The sequence below is a fragment of the Dreissena polymorpha genome, chromosome 12 (genome assembly GCF_020536995.1).
Source record: "Dreissena polymorpha isolate Duluth1 chromosome 12, UMN_Dpol_1.0, whole genome shotgun sequence".
Classification (NCBI taxonomy): Eukaryota; Metazoa; Mollusca; class Bivalvia; order Myida; family Dreissenidae; genus Dreissena; species Dreissena polymorpha.
This window is the reverse complement of record NC_068366.1, coordinates 26,721,422-26,749,349: the sequence shown is the minus strand read 5'-3', so window position 1 is coordinate 26,749,349 and position 27,928 is coordinate 26,721,422. Positions and strand designations below refer to the sequence as shown.

Sequence of the window (27,928 nt, the reverse complement as noted above, 5' to 3'; positions counted from 1 at the left end):
TTATAGAAATATATGTCGCATAAAAGATAATATCCTATCCTAATACCCTAAAAAATTGCCGTTTTATATTAAATAATATACAAATAATTTTTAGTAATGGTTATCGATATAAACGTTATGGTCCGTAGTCACTTGGCATATTTTCACGCCGCATGTCTGAAACTTGCGAAATGACCGACTTAGTCAAGATTTTATGTTGTGGTGTGTCGCCTGTAAAAGCACAACATCCGGTGCCATGACGAAATGTAAACAAATGTAAAAAATCACCCGTTTTCGCGTTAATTAGCCGTATTTTTGTTTCGTAATTTGTGTCTTTACTTATGTATTCAATAGTTGAGGATTATGTTACGTTATTCATATAACTGTTGTTTGACCATCCAAAAGTATTTGAACACCGTCAGTCCTAAATGCGATACCAAACTTTATGCTTATAAGATTTTTGACAGATGGTAAGATGCTATCCTACCGTAACCCAAATTCGACGACACCTAAATTCGACAATGTTCTATTTTTATCGATTTAAATTTAAATGGATGATTAATGTCTTGGAATCATTTCAAAGTATTACAGCCGAGTTAAAAATTATTATTTTTTTGCTATATAAGTTCTTTCATTATTTGCGAAATATTGCTTTATGTAACCGTTATATCGTCGAATTTGGGTCACACCGGGATATATGTTGATTGTGTTATTAGTAAAAAAACAACAAATTGTTGAAAGTTATTAATACCAAAAGGACTGATAAATATATTTATAGAATGAAGGTGTGGTTCTTTGTGAATATATTGAGAATAGAGAATATGGTAGGATGGCCATAAAATGCAAATTTTGTTTGAATTTCTAACATATTCTCCAGGAAGTGTTTTAATAACTATTTAACATACATGCGTAGATTAAATAATAATATATAATAAAATATTTCATTTAGGTGTACAGAGAGTATGGTAAATACAAATTGTATTTATTTATTATCACACCTCCCCCTAGTCGAACTTGTTGACGCTCTCAAATATTAAGCTACTTTTTATATTGGTAATATTTGGAGTTCCAAAGAATTTAGCCCATATAAAAAGTATCTCTAAATTCTTTGCGCATCTTATAAATAAGACTAACCTCCCCCGGGCGTAAAAAATTGTGAAAGCCAATATTTGCCTCACTTTGGCAAAATTCTGTTTAATTATTTATAAAAATGGGTATTCATGGATACATAGATGAAGCCAAATAAAATTTCCTGTAGCCAATTTTGTGAATTTATAGCCATTGGCTTATTTAGATAATTGTAGAATAAGCCCTGATTATTACACATTGACCAGAAGGCCATATAGCTAGCTATTAAAATATTGGATATTGAAGCATTGGGTGTCATGATATGCATACTTGATATGTCCCATTGCTTTCTTTCTGCACTTTACAAAGACCCAACAATACTCTTTGTTCAATAATAATAAACAGGAGGAAGGCAAATTGTATTACAAAGCCGTTAAATAATACTACTTAATTATTGTTATATAATCTGTAAAGCAGACACAATTTGATAAGTCAATTATTAAACAAATATTGTATAAACATTTTCTCAAGTATGCTACCTTTCATTATGAAATTATGACATACATAGGATTATTGTAAGAAGGGTTTATTATGCAGTCCATATAAGAGTCAATAATGTACTAGAAGCTTTAGCCCCACCCCATGCCTGTTGAAACCATATGTAGGACATATATAGATTACCTTCATTATTTATATTTTTAAATGTTATGAGTGAATGTTTCAATTGAATTTCCTTGGTTGTATTTGTTTTATTTAATCCATGGTAATTTAAAATTATGTAAAATTGCTGTTTTAGTAAATAGCTCTAGGCTGAGTGTGGAGCTCCATTAACCATATTAAACCCCCAATGATTTGCGTTGACCGTTCTAAGGCAGTGGCCCCAGTTTTATTTCTTGTTTGTGTTTGTTGTGCACTGGGATGTCTTGTCTTGTGCATATACCTGGTTGTCTTGTCTCGTACATTTGTATTGTGTGTTATTAACTGTTTGGCGATTGGTCCCTCTACATAAATAATGGATGGCACGTGAAGATGAAGTTTAATTTTGTGTATATTTGATTGCATCCCCAGAGAATGAGCAGTCCACTGTCCAGCCTGAAGAAGCCACAGAAGACACCACTGATGGGGTTTAACCAAGGGTCAGTAGACACCTGTTTTGTTGTTTCTTTTAATCCTAAGAACAAAATTAAACACTGACATAAGGATGCGCTGTTTAGCAGTTTCTGCTCTTAAGTTTGCAAAGTTTTCATCTTAACCAACAATGCCAAACATACTATAAATTATGTTTTTAAAAGACATAACTGTTTTGCAAACAGATCAGTATTGTATTGTAATGACTAAAACAATTTCGACTTCGATGAAATACTTCACAAAATCCTATTGGACATCGGGTGAAGGTGTGGGTGACTGTACATGTGCGCGGGGTCAGATGCTCCCAAAATAAACGTGACTTAAAATGTCCAACTTGTATGTACACTATACACTGTTAATGATAGCCAGTCACACCACCACAGCCGACTGTAGAGCAACCTTAAAACTGTCTACTGTGTCTAGCTGAAGCACTTGGTCAGGTAGACGATTCAATGGAACAATAACTCGCGGGAAGAAAGAATGTTGATACGCATTTATCTTACAGTGGTAAGGGATGAATTTCATATCGTGTCGAGCTGATGGGACGGGCAGTATTGATGTTGGTACTGCTACTAGGCTGTGCACAACTTTATACATAAGTACTAAGTCAGCGTTATATCAACGTTTTTCCAAAGAAGGCCAATTCAACTGCTGGATTATTAATGTTACACTACTATGGTTGTGGTAATTAAAAGGTTTACCAAGGACGAATCTGGCAGCATTCCGTTGTATTTGTTCAATTTGTGACACTTGCGATTCCTGTTGAGGATTCCAAATTGCTTAATTTGTTTTGGTTGTGAAACAAAATTAAATGCTAAAATTATCAATTAAATTAAGAAATAAAAAAAAAAGAATAAATTATTAACTTTATCTTCTTTGAACTGCTTTGATAGTTATTTAATCAACTTATTTTTAATAAAGCGAAATATTTAAATATCATTGCAAAACTATTATATTATATTATATTACTGCATATATCTAGTGATATTTTTATTGTTTGAAACACGGGTCTTGAGTTTGCATATGTTTTAAAACAAAGACACCAATTGGCACTAGTATTTTTAGTAAAATTTAAGTGTAACAATAACAAACAGAATAACAGCAAACTATGACTTATATTGAGAATATTTGTCCATGTAACACGCATTTATTATATTTTGGCAATATGTGGTGACAAAAGATGAATACTCATTTGCTGATTAATATCAATGTTTCTTTTATGAGGCATGATTCTCTGTGATATTAGACTTAACTATTTTTATACGCCTTATGATTTTTGAATGAAACTATAGGAGTGGTCATAAACTCAATCACAATTAAAGTACCATTCTACTATTTCTTTTTACACATATAAATGCTTTTTTTAATGACCTATTTAGTGATATAAAATCCCCCAAAAATGAGTACTGATAATTCAAAGTATGATTTGTTTTATCACAGTCAAAAAATATAAGTTTCTGGCATTTGAATGGTGATGTGTAATCTTCCAAACTATCACTTATATTTAATACTAGTTGTATTAAGTGTTCATCATAATGTTCAATTGCAATGTTAGAATGCATCCTGTTGAAGTGTGTGAAATATGCAAAATGCAGGAGTAAAAATATCCCTAAATATATTCTTCTTTTAAGTTTTAATCTCACTACATTTCCTTTATTCTTATTTCATAAAAAAAAATGAATCCCTTACATTCATGGTGATATTTCTTTTTATATTTTTAGCCACCGACCAGTTCCATTCAGAAATCCACAATATACAGGTATTTGTTTAGATCATGACTTGATTATGATAAACTCAAGTTGTTGTACATTTTAGAACTTAAAGATTTAAAGAGGTATTTACACACAAGGGTTCATCTAGCCCCTAACCAAATGCTTAGATTTAGAGAAAAGTTGCTTGCTTTATTTGACATTGACAAACCTGGTTAGGATTTAGCATAAATTTTTGCGTGCTTCAAGTTTTCAGCAGTTTATGGTATTATTGGAAAAGAATTTTCACCTTCTTTTTGGATAAGAAATTTCACCTCGAGAAAATTTCAATTATTTACACCGATTTTATTTCAAATAACCTTAACTGTGCTGAGGAGGTCACATGTAAGCAAGCATTTAGTGATCACATTTTGTATCATAAACATTCTTATAAGCTGGACTATTATATATGAAATATATATAGTGGAGCTATCCTACTCACCCTGGCGTCGGCGTTCCCGTGAGCGTTGGAATGTTAAAGTTTGCGTACCACCTGAAATATTTCCTATGTCTCTTGATGTATTGCTTTTATATTTTGCATACTTCTTAACCAACATGACCCTAACCTATAAACAAGAGCAGACAACTGTATCAAGCATTTTGTAAGAATTATGGCCCTTTTTTTCACTTAGAATATGCATACTATTGATAAATCTATGTTAAAGTTTGCGTACCACCTCAAATATTTTCTATGTCCCTTGACATATAGCTTTCATATTTTGCATACTTCTTTACCAACATAATCCCAATCTATAAACAGAAACAGACAACTGTTACAAGCATTTTGTAAGAATTATGGCCCTTTTTTCCACTTATTATATGCATATTATTGATAAATCTATGTTAAAGTTTGCGTACCACCTCAAATATTTTCTATGTACCTATTCATATTGCTTTTATATTTTGCATACTTCTTTACCATCATGACCACAATCTATAAACAAAAGCAGACAACTGTATCAAGCATTTATAAGAATTATGTTCCCTTTTTATACTTAGAAAATTGAAATTTTGGTTAAGTTTTGTGTTTAGGTTCACTTTATTCCTAAAGTATCAAAGCTTTTGCTTTCATACTTGCAACACTTACTAACTATCATAAGGGGACTGTGCAGGCTAAGTTATGTAACTCTGACTGGCATTTGACAGAATTATGACCCCTTTTATACTTAGATAATTTAACATTTGGTTAAGTTTTGTGTTTTGGTCCATTTTACTCCTAAAGTATCATAGCTATTGCTTTCCGACTTGGAAAACACGCCAACTATTGTAAGGGGACTGTACAGGGCAAGTTGCATAAGTCTGGTTGGCATTTTAACTGAATTATGGCCCTTTTTTGTCTTAGTAGCTTTGAATATTTTGTTCTTAAGTATCAAGGCTATTGCTTTCAAACTTTAAATACTTTCTTACTATCATGAGGGTACTGTACCTGGCAAGTTGAATTTGACTTTGACCTTTGAATGACCTTGACTCTCAAGGTCAAATAAATAAATTTAAATTAAATTGCCATAACTTCTTTATTTATGATCAGATTTGATTCATGCTTTGACATACCAACACTTACCTGACATACCACAATGGCCTCCACCCAAATCATCCCCGACGCCCCACCCCAGAATCCATCTTCCCCCCCCCCCCCCCAAAAAAAAAAAAATTGTTTTTTTCATTTTTTATTTTTGAAAGATCATCTAATAAATGACCACACCCCCACATTATACCCCCCTCCCCACCCCACCCCCCACCCAAAAAAGTTTTTTTTTTTTAAAAAGGTAAAAAAAATTCACAAATATTTATTTTCTTTTTGAAGGATCGTCCAACCATCCCACCCAAGCTATTGCTATCAAACTTGAAATAAAATCTTATTAGTTTTTTTATGTCTTTACAAATGTTCAAGAGATTGTGGAAAATTTATTACTTAACTCCGAATCGTCTATAAAGAACTACTTCTTTAAAACATTAGCGATCAATATGTTTCAATTATGGTCCTCTTCCACTTAGAATATGACTATATTACCTTGACCTTATTGAACAATATCCCCACGATGGCTTACGTTATACTGTCAAGCACTCGAATAGTCGAGCGCGATGTTCTCTGACAGCTCTTGTTTTTAAAGTTATCTTTACCCTTGGCAAGGGTTATATCGACAAAAAATAGCAACTCTATAGAATAATATAAATCCAGTTTAAAATGCAGACCTTCCTACTCCATTCCTTTTCTGAATTAAGTTAATTTTATATCTACTTTTATTAGCTTAATGTATAGTCAATAGAGACCTCTTCAAATCCATTTTATGGGAATAACCACTACTTGGCATCATTTTGCTCCAGACATAAGGTCAAACTCAATGCCTTGTTGTTGCATCAGTGCAATCTTTTCTTAAAACAGGTGACTAATGGAACTGCTAGACATTTTTATTATTCTGTATTCTGTTTAATCAGATGATGAAAGCAAACTGCTAGAGGAGATAACTGGCACCATGGCCTCCCAGAGGATAAAAACCAGAGATCCATTTCTTGGCGGGCTGCCAAAACTTCCCAACGTCAGCCCACGTGCCTCTCAGGGATTTGGCATGCCGCAAAAGGGACATGCTGCTCCAGGTACAGGCCATGAACGTGTTGTCTAGTTGTATCATATGGACAATTTTCACTTTATTTTCTAACAAAAATGGTTGTAAGTAAAGTTGTCAGCAAAAAGTTGGAACTTAAGTAATGAAATTACAAAAATCAAAATTTAGTTGTTGTATTTAAGAAATAATATTTTTCTATCATGGTTTGTTGTCAAATAACCCACAGTAAGGAGTATAGATGCGTAGGAATTAAATCACGAGTGTGAAGCACAAGTGATTTGATAACACGCATCTATACAACTTACTGTGGGTTATTCGACAACAAACCATCATAGCAAAATATTGTTTCGATTCTAACACGATTCTGATGGATTTGGTTCAAGCTTTAGGACGTGAACTATATTTTTCAATACTCCGCCCTTCTTAGTACAAAATTCACTTTTTAGTGACGTCATTGAATTGTACAAACATATGACGTCGTTTTCGTTAATAAATATTTTGCAAATGACGTCACTTTCATTGAAAACAAAAATCATAGAAACTTAATGACGTCACGTTCATTGATGCTACTGAAAAGCTGACATGCTATAAATGTTTTCTGAATTACATTTCCCTAACAAATGACATTCTTTGTAGGCGTGGTTATGCCACTTATCACATATTATACAATTTGTTGTTTCATTACATTTATATACATGCTACATTTATTACATTTCTTTTAGAGCTGCGTTAAGCACGTGCATTTTACTGCAATATTTTCTTTATTTATTCGGAACTATTTCTGAAACATAAAGCTCCGCCCATAAGTTATTGCAGAATAACCCACACTTTATTTCCTTCTTTGTCTATAGAAAACAAGTTGCGTGCCGTGTTAGAATGTCAGATAGTGGTCGTGTCTTTGACTGTTATTTTACATTCTTGGTCGTATTAATTTACATGCATGTTATAGTCTCAATGATAGAGAGGCATGATGAAATTTTTGCACTGATCAAATATGAAACAAAAACATAGCAGATTTCTTGTGCTATGAAAAAAAAGCTTTTTGACAAGCTCAAAGAAGACATAATGTTATTAAAAAACAGATTTACTACTTAACAAGAAATTTTCTGATATTAACATGACAGCTGTTAATGTTCCATGTGTTTGTATGCGCTGGTAATGTAAGATTTTTTTAAATCATAAACGTAATACTTTCTCGAGATTTAAAAATATGCATATCTAATAAGCACTCGGTTGTATGAGTTCTTACATGTTGAGAAAATAGAAATAAAGTAAAAAAACTATCAAAACAAAATTATGTTAAAGTAGACACAATAAAATATTTAAAGAAAGAACTCAAACAAACTGGATTTGCTGCACTACAAAAACAACATGTTTTCTCTTAAAGTGAATGTTATTTTCAGATCTGCCTAGATCTAATTCAGACCTAGGCCAACTTGCCTTAATATGTAAGTAAGTGTGAAATACCTCCCCTGTCCTGTTACTTACAGTCACGGCTACACACTAGGGCTAAACCTCTGCCAGTCACGTTTACTAAATGTCTATGTTTTCTTTTCACATTGTACCATTGGGTCTGATTCATTTCAGTTGTTCTCCTTTACTTATGCAATTCATTTTTGCTTTTTGTGTTTTAGTTTTGATCTGTAAAGGCAAAATGTCAGTGAATTTCTTGTGGGCATTTTAATTGTGATTTTTCTACAACATTTGCAAAGCACTCTACTTCTCTGATGTCTATAAATTTCACAAATTTAAAGTTACTAATCTGATAAACTTCCTAACAATCATGCTGTTTTAGTTTATCTGAGCAGGAGTGCTCAGAGTTAGATTTTGTGATCAAACTTTGTCACCCAACGTGTATTGTGCTTTGTGCGCCATCCACTTTTAGCTTATGAAATTCTTCAGGAAAGGAAAGGAAGGATAGTGAAAGTCTTTAAATCTTTACTCTTGACACATGTAATTTTCTTTTATCTTATTGTGAGAATGTCTAAGCACAGTTATCAGAACTATTTTCCTGTCTGTATTTGTTCAAGGTTGTATACCACTAAATCTGTGATATTCATACGCCATAAGTCACCTCATATGCTGACTGGATTTGTTTTTGTTTGCCCGCTTTTTAAGTTAAGTTTGAATAAGCTAGACTTCATAAGCACTTATGGGATAGCATAATACAAGTTATATTGTGTTCGCAATAGCAACTTTCTCTTCTAGAGCCAGTCGACAATGATTTGACAATTAAGTTAGTTTGCTAGAATTAGCTTAGAAGACCATCATTTGAAAGTTAAATTTTGCTAGAGGACCATAATATAGAAGCTTGCATATTACTTTCATTGAAATTGATTTTCAAGTTTGTTTGCTGTTTGAAGTTTTGGTTTGTTTGACATGTATTTTCTGGTCTGTTGGCTTTGAATAAGGGTCATGTGCATCTTTTCTCTTATAACATGATATATAATAGTCAAAGCATAATAGTATGCTTATTTATTGCCTGACAAAATGTTACATGTTTAAAGTAGACAACTGTATTCCTTTAATGAATTGTTAACATAACGATTACATGAATTGAATATGTAACTGTTATTTTTTATTTCACTTATATAAGTGAGCTAAATATTTAAATTTTCATACTGACAAATATATATTCAAGGCATAAAGGACTGCTTTTTTACACTCCATAAAATTTTATTACAGAATATGTATGTAAAAGCCAATACAGTGTATGAACCTGGGTTCAGTTGGCATGTTAAGCATAGATGCAAACACAAATAAAACATTGAATGTGTTTTTTTTTGCTTTCAAGCTTAGCACTTACTATTTTTACAGTATATATTGGTCACTTTTAACATTTGTAAACTTCTTATTGAAGGTAATATTAATAACTCTTCTATTTCATAACAACAATTTACCCTACATGTATTTCTACAGAATGTTATTACCACACATAACAACCATTATGTTATCCTCAGAATTTGGTGATATAATGTAAAAATAACTTCAGTTTACTATATGCAGCGCATTTAACTCAATTGAAATTTGTTTCTAATTTGTACAGCAGTTAAATTTACATAATGATGTTGTAGGAATAAGAAGGGTTTCCCTTTTGTATTTCTGCTCCTAATAGTAATGATGAACTCATGGCCACTTTGATGTAATACAGAGTGGTTTCATGTGCTGTTTTAGCTCTGCCAGTAATCATGATCTCATGGTCACCATGATGTATTACAGAGTGGTTTCATGTGGTGTTTTAGCTCCGCCCAGTAATCATGAACTCACGACCAACATGATGTAATACAGAGTGGTTTCATGCTGTGTTTATGCTCTACCCAGTGATTATGAACTCATGGTCACCATGATGTAATACAGAGTGGTTTCATGTGGTGTTTTAGCTCCGCCCAGTAATCATGAACTCACGACCAACATGATGTATTACAGAGTGGTTTTATGTGGTGTTTTAGCTGCATCAAATGATAATGAACTCATGGCCACAATGATGTAATACAGAGTGGTTTCATGTTGTGTTTTAGCTCCATCCAATTATCATAACCTAATTGCCACCATGAGATAATACAGAGTGATTTGATGGTGTGTTTTAGCTCTGCCCAGTGATCATGAACTTATGGCCACCACGAAGTAATAAAGCGTGATTTTATGTTGTGTTTTAGCTCCACCTAGGAATCATGAACTCATGGTCACCATGATGTAATACAGCTTTGTTTCATGTTGTGTTTTAGCTCCACCCACTGATCATGAACTCATGGCCACCATGAAGTAATACAGCATGGTTTCATGTTGTGTTTTAGCTCCACCTAGAGATCATGAACTCATGGTCACCATGATGTAATACAGAGTGGTTTCATGTTGTGTTTTAGCTCCACCTAGAGATCATGAACTCATGGCCACCATGATCTAATACAGAGTGGTTTCATGTTGTGTTTTAGCTCCACCTAGAGATCATGAACTCATGGCCACCATGATGTAATACAGAGTGGTTTCATGTTTTGTTTTAGCTCCACATAAGGATCATGAACTCATGGCCACCATGATGTAATACAGAGAGGTTTCATGTTGTGTTTTAGCTCCACCTAGGGATCATGAACTCATGGCCACCATGATGTAATACAGAGTGGTTTTCCTTATTGTTTTAGCTCCGCCCAGTGATCATGAACTCATGGCCACCATGATATCTCGTATAACACAGTTAGAAGCCAGACTGGCAGTGCAAGCCCAGGAAATGGCTGACAAGGTATTCTCCAGTATATGATATAATTAATTGACATGATATGTATAACTGTGCATATAGGTAGAAGTTCATCAAACACTGTTTATGGCATACAAATGTTTTTTAAAAGATTGTTCTGTCAAACAATCAAGGCATTGCTTTCTGAACAGCTAAACACATTGTTTGTCATATCTTGTTATACATTTGTATCATCTATCCATGAAGATGACACTTTTTCACTGTATGATGTATATTTTGAAATACCTGGTACTCTGCAGTATTTTTCTATAAATGAGATCAAATATTTGGTTTGTATATGCTTGTTTGAAAATTGCCGTATGATTGAAACACCTGAGCATTTCGGCATAAGTGATCAGCAGGATGGCATGCAATGTTGCACTAAAGAACCTGTTCCTTATGTCCAAGGTCAAGGTCACATGTCAAGGTCAAAGGTCTAATTAAGGAAACTTGTACTTGACACTTTGACTTGAGCACAACTTTGTTCACCATAGTTGGATTTTTTAATTAATTGCCTTAAGTGATCAACATGATAAGAGTCGCACTTTATAATCCGTCTCTGTAGCAAAAGCACTCTTGCTTGTCTTCTTTGCACCTCCTTGAATTTGTGTCTTTTTTATGACTGGATTTGTTGTTAATTTATGTTTGCATACTTTCTTTTTAGGAAAAGAAAATTCAAGTATTGACAGAGAAAAATAAATTATTGCAAAAGGCTCAAGGTAATAATATTATGACCTTTACACTCTAAATTTTTTCTTTTACCAAATATCCTTTGGATATGAAATGTTGAAATTATGCAAAAACATCTTTCAAGTATGATATTCCTTGGTAAATTGCCATTAATTATGACCCCTTTAAAGAACATTGGGTATACTGCTTTGGACCTGATGGTCAGTAGGTAGGTAGGTAAGTCTGTAGAACATTCAATTATTATTTTTGAGGTCAAACAGTCTAAGACCAAGGTCACGGTGGCTTGTCATTAAACATATAGTAAATTCAGTGAGAATGCTTTGAGTTCTAATCATACAGATCTGCATAGTGGTTGCTTGGGAGAAAGAGAAGAAGACAAGGCTTTTAAGGTAACTAGGTAAAAGGTAAAGGTTACAGGGGCTTGCTAAATGGAATTGTTTCATCACTATATTTTGAGAACGCTTTGACCAGTGATAATGACTGTTGGTATATTGGTTACATGGGAGGAAAAGAAAACACAAAGGCACATGAGCTTGTATCAAGAAATTGGTTTCTGCATGGTATCTAGAGAATGCTTTTGCCTGCGATCGGTTAAAGTGGTACACTGATTAATTTGGAAGATAGAGAGATTTGTTGTGATTTTGAGGTTAAAGGTGAGGGTTGCAGGGGCTTGTAACAGGAAATTATGTTGCACAGAATATCTTGAGAAAACTTTAACCTATATCATGCATATTGTTAAAGTGGTTACTTACCGTAAAAACTCAGTCATAGGTCTGCCAGCTCATAAGTCAGGGGGTATAAAAATGGTTCGAAAATGTGACATTTTGTGTATGTTCACTTAATAAGTCTGGTATACAGACCATTGGAAAATCAGCGTCAATAAAATTGCGACCCCATCAAATTTATTTTCGATTTTGTGGCACAACTATATTGATTTACATGTTAATTATATTAAACAAACCCGATATTATAGTAATTAAAAATAGTTTTACCTTGCAATTTCATAATTAGTAATAATTTCTGATTTACAAACTTCATGTGGAATTTGATAATAAGTATAAATGATCCAATAAAACACTGCCATTATTTACGATATATGTGTTTAGGAATTATGTAAACATGGGCGTACGCCATAGTTTGGAACAGTACAGAAAGTTTGTAAATCGGAACTTATCGGTATTTCTCGGAAAATCATAGATAAATGTATTCGTAGTTTTAATGCTTAGGCCGAGTAATTACAGCAAATCGGACCTCAACTTGCGTAAAACACTTGCTCGATTTTTATTTTTCATGAACGATCTCATAAGTCGAGAATATAATTTTAATCAATTTTTGGAGGAAAAAAATCTCGACTTATGACTGCATTTTTACAGTAAGTTGAAAGAAAGTGGCGAAATAAGTTTTAAGATAATCATGTCAAAGGTCACAGGGGCTTTTTTCAAGAAATTGGTTCAATTTAATATTTAAAGAACGCTTCAACCAATGATCATCTAAGTTTGAATGGTGGTTACATGGGAAGAGGGAAATATGCCTTTTGATTTTAAGGTCAAAAGGTCAAAGATCAAGGTTACATATAAATTGTTTGCACACAATAGTACCTCAAGGTCATATCAATAAGTAGGATGGTAAGGCTTGATGACCCCTAATGATTTTCATATCAACAGATGTAATGGTCATAGGGACAATTGCAGCTAGTTGGGGATGGGGGGCATACATATTTAATGAACATATCTTGTTTCAGGTTCAAATGACCCTAACAGTCGAGTAGTGGAGCTGGAAAACAAGTGTTACCAGTTGCAGGAACAAATTCAACAGATGGAGGTAACCAAAAAAAAAAGTTTTTATTATATTTTTATCAATTCTTTTGGTTCATATTGTTTCAAGAATATGACTTTATAAGATGTTTTGTTTTGTTATAATTGAACAATTACTGCTTTCTCCAACAGTTGAAATGAACATTTTTGATAAGAAAAAAGAAGTGAATTTAAGCAAACAAAAGAGATTAGTATCCATTCAAAAGTATATGTTCAAAACAGTACCCATAATTAAAAACCTAAAGACACATTTTTGATATACTTTAAAAATATAGTGAAGAGACACCAGCAGGCGAAAACTTTCTTTTTCAGCACAAAATTCTTTACTTACCTCTATTTAGTGACCAATTGCCATAACAACACAGATCAAAGTTGTTCAAAGTGATGGATAATATTTTACTGTTGTTATTTTAGCTTAACTTAGCACATAGGTGATGTCCTAGCACATAGTGCAGATGGTGGGGTATAGGGATACAGTGATGTCCTAGCACATAGTGCAGATGGTGGGGTATAGGGATACAGTGATGTCCTAGCACATAGTGCAGATGGTGGGGTATAGGGATACAGTGATGTCCTAGCACATAGTGCAGATGGTGGGGTATAGGGATACAGTGATGTCCTAGCACATAGTGCAGATGGTGGGGTATAGTGATACAGTGATGTCCTAGCACATAGTGCAGATGGTGGGGTATAGGGATACAGTGATGTCCTAGCACATGGTGGGGTATGGGGATACAGTGATGTCCTAGCACATAGTGCAGATGGTGGGGTATAGGGATACAGTGATGTCCCTCGTCTGTCTGTGCATAGTGCAGATGGTGGGGTATAGGGATACAGTGATGTCCTAGCACATAGTGCAGATGGTGGGGTATAGTGATACAGTGATGTCCTAGCACATAGTGCAGATGGTGGGGTATAGGGATACAGTGATGTCCTAGCACATAGTGCACATGGTGGGGTATGGGGATACAGTGATGTCCTAGCACATAGTGCAGATGGTGGGGTATAGGGATACAGTGATGTCCCTCGTCTGTCTGTGCATAGTGCAGATGGTGGGGTATAGGGATACAGTGATGTCCTTGCACATTGTGCAGATGGTGGGGTATAGCTATACAGTGATGTCCTAGCACATAGTGCAGATGGTGGGGTATAGGGATACAGTGATGTCCTAGCACATAGTGCAGATGGTGGAGTATAGGGATACAGTGATGTCCTAGCACATAGTGCAGATGGTGGGGTATAGGGATACAGTGATGTCCCTTGTCTGTCTGTGCATTCATGTGTGTGTTTGTATCCGTCTGTCTGTGAACTGTTTATAAGGGTGTTTATTATAAGATTGTTTATTATAAAAGTGTTTAATGTAAGGTAATTTGCATTTTCTACAAAGTTTGTTTTACCCTTTCCCGCTACATTATAGGCCTGGGGTCAAAACTAACTTGCCCAGGTGTCACCAGTTTCAAATTGACTTCTATTAAGAATACCTTTAAAAATCTTTTTGTTTGAAATAACAAAGCCCTAGGCTTCCATATTTTGTATGTACAGTAGACTCTCTGAAAACCCGACAGTCTGGGGACCAGTCTGATCGTCTGGTTTTCAGAGAGTTCCGGTTTACCAAGAGGAGACATATTGCCGAAATATGCATTGTGTACAAAATCATATAAGAACAAAACAAACCATATACATTAACATGTACCATGTGATAACTTTACTCATGTGTTTATGTTTAAAGTATTCTTCAAAAAATGTGTTTTTATTCGATTTAAAGCAAAAAAACATTCCATACCAACTTGTTTTGATTAATTCCAAAGTAAGCATTGTGCTTTATACATGTACGTACATGTACATGCTTATGTGATATTTGTCATATAGGCGAGTGAGTCGTGTTCGAGCTCGCTATAAATAGCACTGAATTAATTTAGTTTTATTTGTTACAAATAGGAAGCGCCAAACGTCATAGACAATTTTGACGAATTACAACACAAATACGATTGTTGTGGACACACGATTTATTATTCAAGGCATAACACATTTCACAAAACATACACACACACAAATCTCAGCAAGTCTTGTCAAAACCATTTAAGCGTTTAAAAATGGCTATAAGATCTTTTCAACTACCCGAGAAGATCACAAGAAAGTGATCGTCGCAACGGCATGCATTAATTTTGTAATAAAACTGTTTATCATAAGCTTAAGAAAGCGATCGCGTCAATCACTTTTTGGTGTTACCGCACGTCTATAATAGACATTCACAGTTTGTTTTACATTCTTTAATCGGACTTCAATAGCGTGGTAACGATATGACACCTTTATGGTATGTTTAATCCAATTATCGATACATGCGCGAGCTGAATGTGTGACACAGCACGCGCCGTGCTGACTGGGTATTGTAATTTACACGCCTCAGGAATCTTGAAAATTTGGACTACCGGTGTATTCAATGTATTTTACGTTAAAAATGAAGAAATTCAAGGAGATATCCGTTCGGTGTCCGGTTTTGAGAGAGTTCGGTTTATTCAACATTTTTTAACAAAGAAATAGAAGGCGAAAATACCGGAATGGCCCGACCGTTCGGAATCGGGAGATTTCCGGTATTCGGAGAGTCTGGTAATGGCAGAGTCTACTGTTTTTAATTATGACCCTTGGGTAAAACAATTGGCGCTATGCCCATGATTTTATAAATGAAATGAATCTAGAAGTACACAATTTCACAATTTATTTAAATTATGCCCCTGGTTTTAAAAATTGACGCCCCCCCCCCCAGGGGTCACACATATATTGCAAAATAACTTGAAAGATCTCCTCTGAAACAAGCTTTTAGGGTTACGTAGGGGTCACATAATTTATACAGACTTATATAACAAAATAACTTTTGAAAATCAATAAAATGACATGGCTCAGTGGTGTAAATGTTGGTAGGTAACATAATATAGTGGTCCTATACTAAGTTTGTTCAATGTATGCCCCTTCAGCCATAAGTACTCCCTTACTAGGGATCTTGAGTATAATATTTCTGAGCTACCCTTGTTTTGCACAAGTCAAGGTGTGTTTACGCATTTCATAATTTTATGATGGCACAGTAGAAAGAAAATCATTCAAATCAATTACGATTTAATTGTTGCTGTTTCAGAATTTTTTGTCTGACTATGGAATGGTGTGGGTGGGGGAGGATGAAGAGCAGGCGGAACAAGAAGAAAGTGACGAGGAAGAAATGTGGAGACCAGGTGAGCTGACATACTGGCACACAGTGTGTTAGGTTGTATTTGTTTGTTTTATATAGATTGTTTGCTGTATTAATCAGTATTTAAGTCATATCATGGCAGTCAGTTCGTACTTGATGAAAATGTTTCATAATACCCCAAGCAAGCACCAAGATCACACACAGTAATGGCTCTTACACAATCTTATATTGCCCTTTCAGTCCTAACTACACATGAATGCAAATATTTTACAGCCTACACACAAAACTGCGGTTTTACAGATAACACAACTTTGAAATGACATAGCTTGTTTACATATAGATAGAGAATATTATGTGAGTTTTGGATAAAGATCAAGTTTATCATGCGAGGCTTAGAACCGATGTAGCGCGAGGCTTGCCGAGCGCTTACATGGTTCGGGCCGAGCATGATAAACTTTATCTTTATCCAAAACTCACATAATATTCTATTTATCCTATTATTTTGTGGTCGTTTATCGTTCAAAAAGAGTAAAAATACTTTAAAATTCAAAGAAACAGCGCTGGTTTTCCAAGTTGACTCCGAAGTGTTTGTTTACTTCAACGTCATCATGTGCTATGACGTCACATTGAAACATATTGTGTTCTTAAGATAGAGATCGGAAAACCATGGTCTAAAAATAGCGATAGTATAAAGTTAAGTTTATACGATCGTTGTTATACTATTGGTTTTCATCTGGTAATAGAATAAAAGGCCTTCCCCCCAGATTGTGTTAAGGAAGAGTGGCAATGACCCAAAGTTGGAACGGCTTTAGATTTTTTTAAATTGTACATGTCCTTTATTAGAATTGTATGTGTCCTATATTAATTTTTACATTACTGAATTGCTAAAACAAAAACAAAAATAATGTTTTGGAATTTAGGCATTTTTTACTTAAAGGCCAAAGGACTATGCCTGCATAGTTCTTGTTGATAATGTATGTACTTAATACATGTATTCTGCTTATGCATCAATTTTCATTGTGACATTATTTTGCAAAGCATCATCAGTTACTGTATGTTTGGTCACTTGACAGGTTCATCAGTATCACAGCAACCCACATTCCGCGTAGACTATAACCGTCTGGTAGAGAACATCAAAGACTTGAACGCCCTAGCAGGGGAAGGGGTGGCATTTATCACTCAGACAAAGGACGGGGCACGCTTGAAGGTTAGTGCTGGCAAAAATATTTAACTTTAAAATTTCCACTCAGATTATGTACAGTGACAGACTGAAATGGCTTGAATATCTAGTAATTGTGTTTACCTTTAGATATGTATACATTCTATTTTAATTATTATATGGTTATGTTTTTGGTACGTTTTTTTTTCAATCATTCGAGCTGTAGTTTTAGAATGAAGTTTGACTTGTATTTCACTATGCTTATTATATTATCAGCTCTTTGTATGTTTTTGTTGTGTGTTTAATATAAATGTTTTTAGCTCGACTATTATATATGAAATATATATAGTGGAGCTATCCTACTCACCCCGGCATCGGCGTGTCCGTGTCCATTGGCGTGCAAATGTTAAAGTTTTCGTACTACCCCAATTATTTTCATTGTCCCTTGACATATTGCTTTCATATTTTGCATACTTGTTTACCAACATGACCCCAACCTATAAACAATAGACAACTCTATCAAGCATTTTGTCATAATTATGGCCCCTTTTTCACTTAGAATATGCAGCAAATGTTAAAGTTTTCGTACTACCCCATTTATTTTCATTGTCCCTTTACATATTGCTTTCATATTTTGCATACTTGTTTACCAACATCACCCCAACCTATAAACAAGAACAGACAACTCTATCAAGCATTAGGCATTTGGTCATAATTATTGCCACTTTTTATACTTAGATTATGCATATTATTGCTAAACCTATGTTAAAGGTTGCATACTACCCCCGAATATTTCCTTTATCCTTTTACATATTGCTTTTATATGTTGCATACTTGTTTACCAACATGACCCCAACCTATAAACAAGAGCAGACCACTGTATCAAGCATTTTTACATAATTATGGCCCCTTTTACACTTAGATAATTGAATTTTGCTTAAATTGCCATAACTTCTTTATTTATGATCACATTTTATTATTACTTTGACAAAACAACACTTACCTGAATACCACAATGGATTCCACCCAAACAATACCCCACGCCCCTTCCCAGAATCCCTCCCCCCCCCTAACCTCCCCCCCCCCAAATTTTTTTTTATACATCATCTAATAAATTACCACACCCCACATTATACCCCCTCTCACACCCCACCCCCTACCCCCCCCCCCCAAAAAAAAATAAATATTTTTTTTTAAACATCATCTAATAAATTAACACACACCCACATTATACCCCCCTCTCACCCTCCCCCCCCCCCCTACCCCCCACCCCCATTTTTCATCTAATTAATTACCACGCCCCACATTATACTCACCTTTCAACCCCCCCCACCCCCCTCCCTCCCAATGTTAAAGTTTGTGTACTACCCCAAATATTTTCAATGTCCCTTGACAAATTGCTTTCATATTTTGCTTACTTGTTTACCATCATGACCCCAACCTACAAACAAGAGCAGACAACTGTATCAAGCATTTTGACAGAATAATTGCCCCTTTTATACTTAGAATATGCATATTATTGATAAATCTATGTTAAAGTTTGCGTACTACACCAAATATTTCCTGTGTCCCTTGACATATTGCTTTCATATTTTGCATACTTGTTTACCAACATGACCCCAACCTTTATTCAAGAGCAAACAACTGTATCAAGCATTTTGACAGTATTATGGCCCCTTTTATACTTACATAATTGAACATTTTGCTTAAATTGCCATAACTTCTTTATTTAAGATCAGATTTTATTAATACTTTGACAAAACAACACTTACCTGAATACTACAATGGATTCCACCCAAACAAAACTCCACGCCCCAACCCAGAATCCCTGCCCCCCCCCCCCCCACCTCCCCCCAATTATTTTTTTTCCTTTTTTTCATTTTTGAAAGATCATCTTATAAATGACCACACCCCACATTATACCCCCCCTCTCACCCCCCTACCCCCCCCTCCAATTTTTGTTTTCCTTTTTTTTTTCAAGATCGTCTAATAAATGACCACACCCCACATTATTCCCCCCCTCTCAACCACTCAACTCCCCTACCCCCCCTCCCCTCCCAATTTTGTTTTTCCTTTTTTATTTTTGAAAGATTGTCTAATGAATTATTGAATATGAACAATTTCCCCATGATGGCTTACGTTATACTGTCAAGCACTCGAATAGTCAAGCGCGCTGCCCTCTGACAGCTCTTGTTACTTTTCAAACTAAGGGAACAGAATGAAACTTTGTATACAGATCTATTTTGTTAATGTAACTTTTTTACCACAATAAAGCAAGGTGGCATGTAGGGCTCCTAATGTCAGGCTGCACCTATTTCCGAGTATCTGGATGTCCCTTAATAACTGTCTCAGCAATAACTTTGCCATAAAATGATGTATTTAAAAATAACATGGCACAATTCTAAAAGTCATAAATCAATGTGTAGCAAATAACACTCGGCTTCCTTACCCACTAAATGTCACAAGTAGAGATCAAAAGTAACATTCGGCCATAATAAAAAGGCATGAAAATACCTGTCTCAGCAAAAACTTTGGCATACATAAATGGATTTTAAAATAACTTGGCACAAACGTTAACCATCATAAAATGACATGTTGCATGTAAAAACAGTGTTTCTACCTCCGAGGTCAGGTCACACTTAGTGGTCAAAAGTCAAATATGGCCATTAAGCAGCTTGAAAATTCATGGCTCAGCCATAACTTTTCCATGTATTTATGTTTTTTACAATTACCTGACACAAATGTAAACCATCATAAGATGAAGTGTCCATATAACATCCCCGACAAATAATTTGGTCAAGGTTACACTTAGAGGTAAAACGTCTAAAATGGCCTGAAACAGCATGTACGGATTGTGGCTATGTAATACTTCATGCAATTTGTAAATGACTGACTACAAAATAACACCATCAGCACACTTTGTGTTGCCTATATTATCCGTCTCCCTCCCTCAAAGGTAAATTTCACATATAGCGGTCAAAAGTCGAATTCTTCATACAAACGGCTTGTTTTCGACATAAGCGGAGTTTTAAAACAAAAGTAGAATGAGGGTCGATCCATGTCCTTTGGTAAAAATGTCTTGTTAATAATTCCTAGCCCAACCCCATAGAAAAGTCCAAAGTAAATATGAGCACATAATAATTTATAAATTTTAATCCACACTGTTTTATTTATAATCAATGCTACCATATGTTACACACTCCACTGTTTGATTGACCAGATGCCAGACTCGATCCAGCTGACGCTGTATGCCAATGGTATCCTGATGTTCAATGGCCCATTCCGTCCCTTCACGGACCCCACAACCCAGGTCTGTGTACAGGACATCCTGGATGGCTACTTCCCTAGCGAGCTGCAGGGGAGATATCCTGACGGTGTGCCATTCAATGTAAGTGGCGTTTTTTTTCCATGTTTTGATGTTATTATTTTGTTTCTTTTTTGAGGAATCTTATGTACATTTCTGGACCAAATTTTTTTCAAGCGTATAATATAATGTAATTATGCTGAAAGTTTGTTCCAAAGTCTTGTTAAGGTTTGAGCAAAAAAAATATTGTACCTCATATAGAAATTGTAAGCAGCTACAGCAGTTTCACACTTAGCCCTCATGAAGTAATCTAATCATTTTTAGTTCGACTATTATATATGAAATATATATAGTGGAGCTATCCTACTCACCCCGGAGTCCGCGTCTGCTCTGTGTTAGCGTGCAAATGTGAAAGTTTTCGTACTACCCTAATTATTTTCATTGTCCCTTGACAAATTGCTTTCATATTTTGCATACTTGTTTACCAACATGACCCCAACCTATAAACAAGAGCAGACAACTCTCATAATTATGGCCCCGTTTCCACTTAGAATATGCAGCAAATGTTAAAGTTTTCATACTACCCCATTTATTTTCATAGTCCCTTGACATATTGCTTTTATATTTTGCATACCTGTTTACCAACATCAGTCCAACTTATAAACAAGAGCAGACAACTCTATCAAGCATTTTGTTATAATTATTGCCACTTTTTATACTTAGATTATGCATATTATTGATAAATCTATGTTTAAGTTTGCGTACTACCCCAAATATTTCCTATATCCTTTGACATATTGCTTTTATATATTTCATACTTGTTTACCAACATGACCCCAACATATAAACAAGAGCAGACCACTGTATCAAGCATTTTGACATAATTATGGCCCCTTTTACACTTAGATAATTGAACATTTTGCTTAAATTGCCATTACTTCATTTATTTATGATTAGGGCTGCCACGATACGCCGTGAGCGTACCGCGGTATATCATGGTATGGCAACACTGTATCGCGGTACGTACCGCGATATTTTACAGAATATTTATCTGTGAAGAAAACAGCAGAATAACAAGTTTTACAAACTTTATTAAACTCAATAATCAGAAAACACTGGTATCATAGTATGACTAGAAACTGTAAAAGAAACTGTAATAAACTTGATAGAAGTAGTCATTGTTATTGTTATTCGCGTCTTTTTCTAAAATGTCCGCCATGTTGTTTACAATAGCTGTGACTACGATCTGTGTAAATCGAACGCTTCAAGGGCATGTTTAAAATGCGAAGTCAGCAGGCCCAGTATTGAAAATCCATAGCGTTCTGACTCTTCCTCGACTTATTCATAATCTTAAGATAACATAATTCGGAAGTGCCATGCTTTGAACGATCGATATACTAAAGAAAGAAAATAAGAAATAGAGTAAATATCTTTTGGATAATTATGAACTTATTTGCAAAGGAAATCTGTCCCAAATTCCAAAAAGGTACGGACCCATACATTGCCGTATTTTAAACGTGAAAGTTAAACATCTACCAGTGGAAGCGCTTGCTTGACCTGGATATTAACGGATTATTTATTTAGCCCTTTTGAATCGCTTCTACAGTTTTCAAAACGATATCTATATCAAAATAATTATGTAATGTATTTATATCTTTGCTTATATAATAATATTTAAAAAACCGGTGCGGCAACACGGTGCCGCAGTGCCATTTTTTTCACGACATGCACCACGATATACCAATGAATCGTGACAGCCCTATTTATGATCGCATTTTATTTTTATTTTTTTATAAATTACCACACCCCACATTATACCCCCCCTCTCACCCCCCCCCCCCCCTACCCCCCCTTTTTTTATTTTTGAAAGATCGTCATATAAATTATTGAATATGAACAATTTCCCCATGATGGCATACGTTATACTATCAAGCACTTGAATAGTCGAGCGCACTGTCCTCTGACAGCTCTTGTTTGCATGACTACTTGACAAATGACATCACATTTGGCCACTGTACAGATAAACTAACTATCGATCAACACAGCAATTCTTTTCTGGTAATCCTATTTTCACTATGATCAGGTGACAGACAAGCATATTTTCATTATGATCAGGTGACAGACAAGCATATTTTCATAATGATCAGGTGACAGGCAAGCATATTTTCACTATGATCAGGTGATAGTCAAGTGTATGTTCACTATGATCAGGTGACAGACAAGCTTATTTTCACTATGATCAGGTGACAGACAAGCGTGAGGTGCACTACCAGGAGAGACAACATGAAATCTTTAAAGGGGCCGGGCAGACGTTGGGTGGGGAGACGGTGCCATCTAGACTGGTACCTAGTAACATACAGGATAGAAACCCTCGCAGTTCCCAATCAAAAGATAAACCAGTCCAGGCCACAACGTCAGAATTACCTGGTATAGGGTTTGCATAATATTCTTTAGATTATGTGCATTTGTCCAATTGAAAGGCCTTGTTTAAACATACTCAAATCCTTTATGGACATTCATTTGTGTTGATTTATTTGGTTGACCCTTGAATTTAACACAAAAGCTTCTCCTTTCTAGGGCCACAACTTACTGTTGAACAGTTTCTACAGAAACTTCCAAAGTCGGTGATGAAGGCTGGCAAAATAATTGACATCAGAAGTTCACTTGGGGACACTTTGAATGTAAGTACATTCATGTCTTGTTGAGGTTTATATTAAAATGAGCCTCAGGAAAACTGGACTTTATGCATGTGCACAAAGTGGCGTCCCAGATTATCATGTGGAGGACACTTTCCGCATTTGCATGGAGTTTTTGTTAAAAGGAAGTCCACTTAATAAAAATCAAGTCTAGTCGAAAAGTGACATCCCTGATAAGCCTGCGCAGACATGCATTAACCCTTTCAGTGCGGGAACCGAATTTTGAAGGACTTTGCAAACAGTTTGGATCCAGATGAGACGCCACAGAACGTGGCGTCTCATCAGGATCCAAACTGTTTGCTATTCTGATAATATTCTTTGAAAAAAATCGAAGAAAATGCTAATTTTAGAAATTCAGCAGACGACATTTTAGCAGACGACAAATTTCCCAGCATGCAAAGGGTTAAGCTATATTTTCCCAGAGCACAAATCAATTATTTGTATCTATTGTAATTATGTTTAACAAACATGGATGGAATAACGTTTTAGTCATGCATTTGTTCCAAAATCTGAAATTCCACAATGTCTTTTCATGCAGCTAGAAACTCAGTTTGAAATAATGAACAAGACTTGTAGACTCTACCGTTTTAAAGTATTTCATCTTCAACAATTATGTTTATAAAAATAACAAAACCCATGTAACATACTGGTATATCTACTTGCTTTTATGTACATCATGCACACACAAAATTGCTTAAATCATACAAAAAATTATGTGCCTTTGTGAAGCATATTTTGAACATTTGTCTTCCATAATCATTCAGACATTTAGTATGTACTCCACAAAATATTTGCAGTCTCCGTATTTTGTGCTTTTAACTTGCTCTTAAGCGCATTTGGTACAAAACAATGTGTGATTCATTATTGTTTATTGACAAATAAATTAAAATTGATAGTTCTGTTGTATAGTAATAAGACCATGGGTGATATGCTGTGCATCAGTATGGCAAGGAGTTGTTTATTGGCTAATAAACAATGATAATACATGTACAATAATTATTCACTATTTAACCATATATGACAAATGTTTGTATGGTTGAAACGAGAAACAATCAATAAAATTAAATGCTTTATATGATGAAGAAATAAGACATCATTTTACATTGGGGTTTTTTGTATAAAAGGATAATTTTGTTGTATTTCTATCAACACATTAGTATCAACTTGCAAATATTCATATTTGTCAAACTGTTTTGTATTTCAAGGGAGGTAAACCTAGCCAGCCTGAGGTGACTCTGGTGGAGACGGACACAGTCATAGCCATGAGGAAACGGTAAGCCACTCAAACATTGGCCTTAATACATAACGCATGACGCTTAATGCATGTGCGTAAAGAGTCTTCCCAAATTAAGACAACACCTTACGCACATGCACTAAGCCCCCTTTTTCTACAGCAAGGCTCATTTGATTGTTTGATTGCCCTAAAGCATAAAATACAATTAAGTTAGTTACTTTCAGTGAAAGATGGAACATGTATGCAGCTTGATTCAATCCAAACAGTTTTATTTTGTCAGTATTATTATGCACATTTTTGCCTTATTTAAAAGTATGAAAAAAAAGCTAAATGGATGTTATTTCTTCCATGCGAGCCTAATGATGGGATAGAAAACTGAGCCTAATGATGGGATAGAAAACTGATCCTCGTTCTGACAAAACTTGGCATCACACATGTGCTTAAAGTGTCATCCCAGATTAGACTGTGCAGACTGCACAGGCTAATCTAGGACATTATCAGCTTAAACTAGATTTTCACTAATAAGGGACTTCCTTTAAAAGAAAAATAAACTTAACAGTGAGAAGTGTTGTCCCTGATAAAGACTGCACTGGCTAATCTATGAAGACACTTTATGCACATGCATTAAGCCCATTTTTAGGCCCAGATAGAGTATCAAATATTGTATGCTTCTGTTTGTGTTAAGATTGGCAGGTGAGGCGGAGTTATCTCGGCCGTGCACGCCAAGGGACATCACCACGCTGAGGATCAAGTCAGAGGACGGCGGTCACACGTACATACTAAAGATGAAGTTCAGTGAAACAGTCGGGAGTCTGAGAAAATACCTGCAGGCTCAAAGGTAGGTACTAATGTCAGGTGTGTTAGAAAATACCTGCAGGCTTAAAGGTAGGTACTGATGTCAGGTGTGTTAGAAAATACCTGCAGTCTCAAAGGTAGGTACTGATGCCAGGTGTGTTAGAAAATACCTGCAGGCTTAAAGGTAGATACTGATGTCAGGTGTGTAAGAAAATACCTGCAGGCACAAAGGTAGGTACTGATGTCATGTGTGTTAGAAAATACCTGCAGGCTCAAAGGTAGGTACTGATGTCAGGTATGTTAGAAAATACCTGCAGGCTTAAAGGTAGGTACTGATGTCAGGTGTGTTAGAAAATACATGCAGGCTCAAAGGTAGGTACTGATGTTAGATGTTAGAAGATACCTTCAGGCTCAAAGGTAGAAACTGATGTCAGGTGTGTTAGAAAATACCTGCAGGCTCAAAGGTAGGTTCTGATGTCAGATATATAAGAAAATACATGCAGGCTCAAAGGTAGGTACTGATGTCAGGTGTGTTAGAAAATACCTGCAGGCTCAAAGGTAGGTACTGAACTTCTTGGATTGCCACTTCGTAACATATACATGTTGTTTTGTCAAGTTATTTATTATATGTGCCCATTTTTTTTCAAAATAAAATTACCATGATAGATTATACTTGTTTGTGTTGCAAGTAAAATCAGTATTGAGTGTTTCTATGTATGTGTCTAGTATTTTTCACCAGTAGTAGGCATAGCATAATTAAAACAACTACACCTTCTTGTTAATATTTCGTTATTGTTCTATTAAAATTCAAAATTTATTGTTGGCAAGAATAATCAATTTCAATTTCTATAGGCTGTATAAACTTTGTTTTCCAACAGATTTTATGTATATATAATTACATCTTATTTTATTGAAGCATATTTGTGATTAAACAATTACCCTCAATTATTTATGTTGTATTGGTTTATTGGTTTCACAGGGGCCAGTAAAAAAAAAAAAGTACATGTTAGAAAAAGGAAAAGGGCAAACCTACTACCGGACATGAATTCCAAGGCACTGCTACACAATTCATATGTTTATCAACAAAAACTCTGCACAGATTTACAGCAAAATAAGTTATCTTTCAAATGGTACCTCTGTCATTCCATTCGACGCAGTATTTAACTTTCCACATGGCCTCAAACATGAGAAATTGTCCAAAATTTGGATGATGTAGCTAAACCTGTCCACTTGTGTTTACACTGGAGGAGTCCTGTTTGGCACGTAATAAGCGATTATCCGATAAATTGTCTGTGTTTCCATATAAAACACATCCAAGGAACACTATCCATGTCAATTACCCGCTCGGTCTCCAAATATTAGCCAAGAAATCAACTTGTTTTCACACACAATAATTCTTAACGTCAAAAGCAACCATTTGCCTGTGTCAATTGTTACCTTACCTTTGAACTTTTTACAATTTCAACCAATCAAATAATGGCGTTCCAAAATCTGCGCGATGCGGTCGGCAAATGGTTGCTTTTGACATTTAGAATTATTGTGTTGTTTTTTTGTGTTTTTTTTACTGGCCCCTGTGATTGGTTTTCTATAGTTGAATGCAAATACAATTTGCCCTCAATTTCTACTGACATGTTTTCTCATTGACAGGAGCAATTCAGTGGCTGCATTTGACATAGTTTCAACCCATCCAACAAAGGTGCACACAGACGACAGTCTCACATTACAAGAAGCCGGGCTTACACCAAATGCTGTGGCATATCTTAAGAAGAAATCCTAGTGTTTCATTTCAAAACATGCGAAAGGACTTGGTCTTCTGTGTGCACGATTCCATGATATGGTACTTATGGTACAGGTTTAATTAGTTTTGAAACATGATTGGAACATTATCTTTTCAATGAACGATTCAATGCATTGGAACCCAAAGTTGAATCAGTGTTTAATATTCTTGCCATGGACAGTTCCATGTACAATTCTTTGAGGTTTCTTGGGTGTTCATATTGCTGATGCTTAATAACTACATAAATAGTCATGATAGCAGTATGGTTTGCCATATGTTACCAGTAATCAGTATAATTTGCATTTCATTTTCTGTGATATATTAATTCTTTGCTTACTGATGTTTTATGGATCTGTTAGATCGTGTAGTGTAATATATGTAAAGGCAGATCTAACAATCTGGACCAATATTTTGTTTTAAACATGTTGTACATGAATTGAAATTATGCACTTACATTTTTCTGTGAATGTTTTGTATTGTATTTAAATTTAATTTTTTGATTTACATAAATGGTTTTGTTAGATTTGTCTTGAAAGAATGGAATAAAATTACTAAAATAA

At 35.1% G+C, this 27,928-nt stretch overlaps 1 protein-coding gene across 7 annotated transcripts; it reads left to right on the top strand.

Annotated features, from left to right (window-relative positions):
• Window positions 1-195: 195 nt before the first annotated feature.
• LOC127853580 (UBX domain-containing protein 11-like) lies at window positions 196-27,928 on the top strand. 7 transcript variants are annotated; one of them, XM_052388241.1, is made up of 16 exons: window positions 196-245; window positions 2,116-2,183; window positions 3,897-3,934; window positions 6,360-6,518; window positions 7,891-7,935; window positions 10,627-10,724; window positions 11,383-11,437; window positions 13,150-13,229; window positions 16,353-16,446; window positions 17,477-17,610; window positions 20,783-20,950; window positions 23,110-23,293; window positions 23,444-23,547; window positions 24,768-24,835; window positions 25,482-25,634; window positions 27,239-27,928. In XM_052388241.1, exons 2-16 carry the CDS (start codon window positions 2,119-2,121, stop codon window positions 27,366-27,368), a joined length of 1,575 nt encoding a protein of 524 aa, XP_052244201.1. In that variant the 5' UTR covers window positions 196-245; window positions 2,116-2,118; the 3' UTR covers window positions 27,369-27,928. The 7 variants fall into 7 exon arrangements, with proteins under 7 accessions (XP_052244201.1, XP_052244199.1, XP_052244197.1 ...); XM_052388239.1 differs by having other exon boundaries at window positions 204-255; XM_052388237.1 differs by lacking the exon at window positions 196-245 and adding an exon at window positions 262-449.

What these genes read in the sequence shown, in the direction of transcription:
- LOC127853580 (XM_052388234.1), top strand. Translation starts at nt 759, where the DNA reads ATGAAGGTGTGGTTCTTTGTGAATATATTGAGAATAGAGAATATG. An exon ending in CCCAGGAAATGGCTGACAAG is followed by an intron (nt 10,725 to 11,382) that starts GTATTCTCCAGT and finishes CTTTCTTTTTAG; the next exon opens with GAAAAGAAAATTCAAGTATT. An exon ending in GGAAGAAATGTGGAGACCAG is followed by an intron (nt 16,447 to 17,476) that starts GTGAGCTGACAT and finishes GTCACTTGACAG; the next exon opens with GTTCATCAGTATCACAGCAA.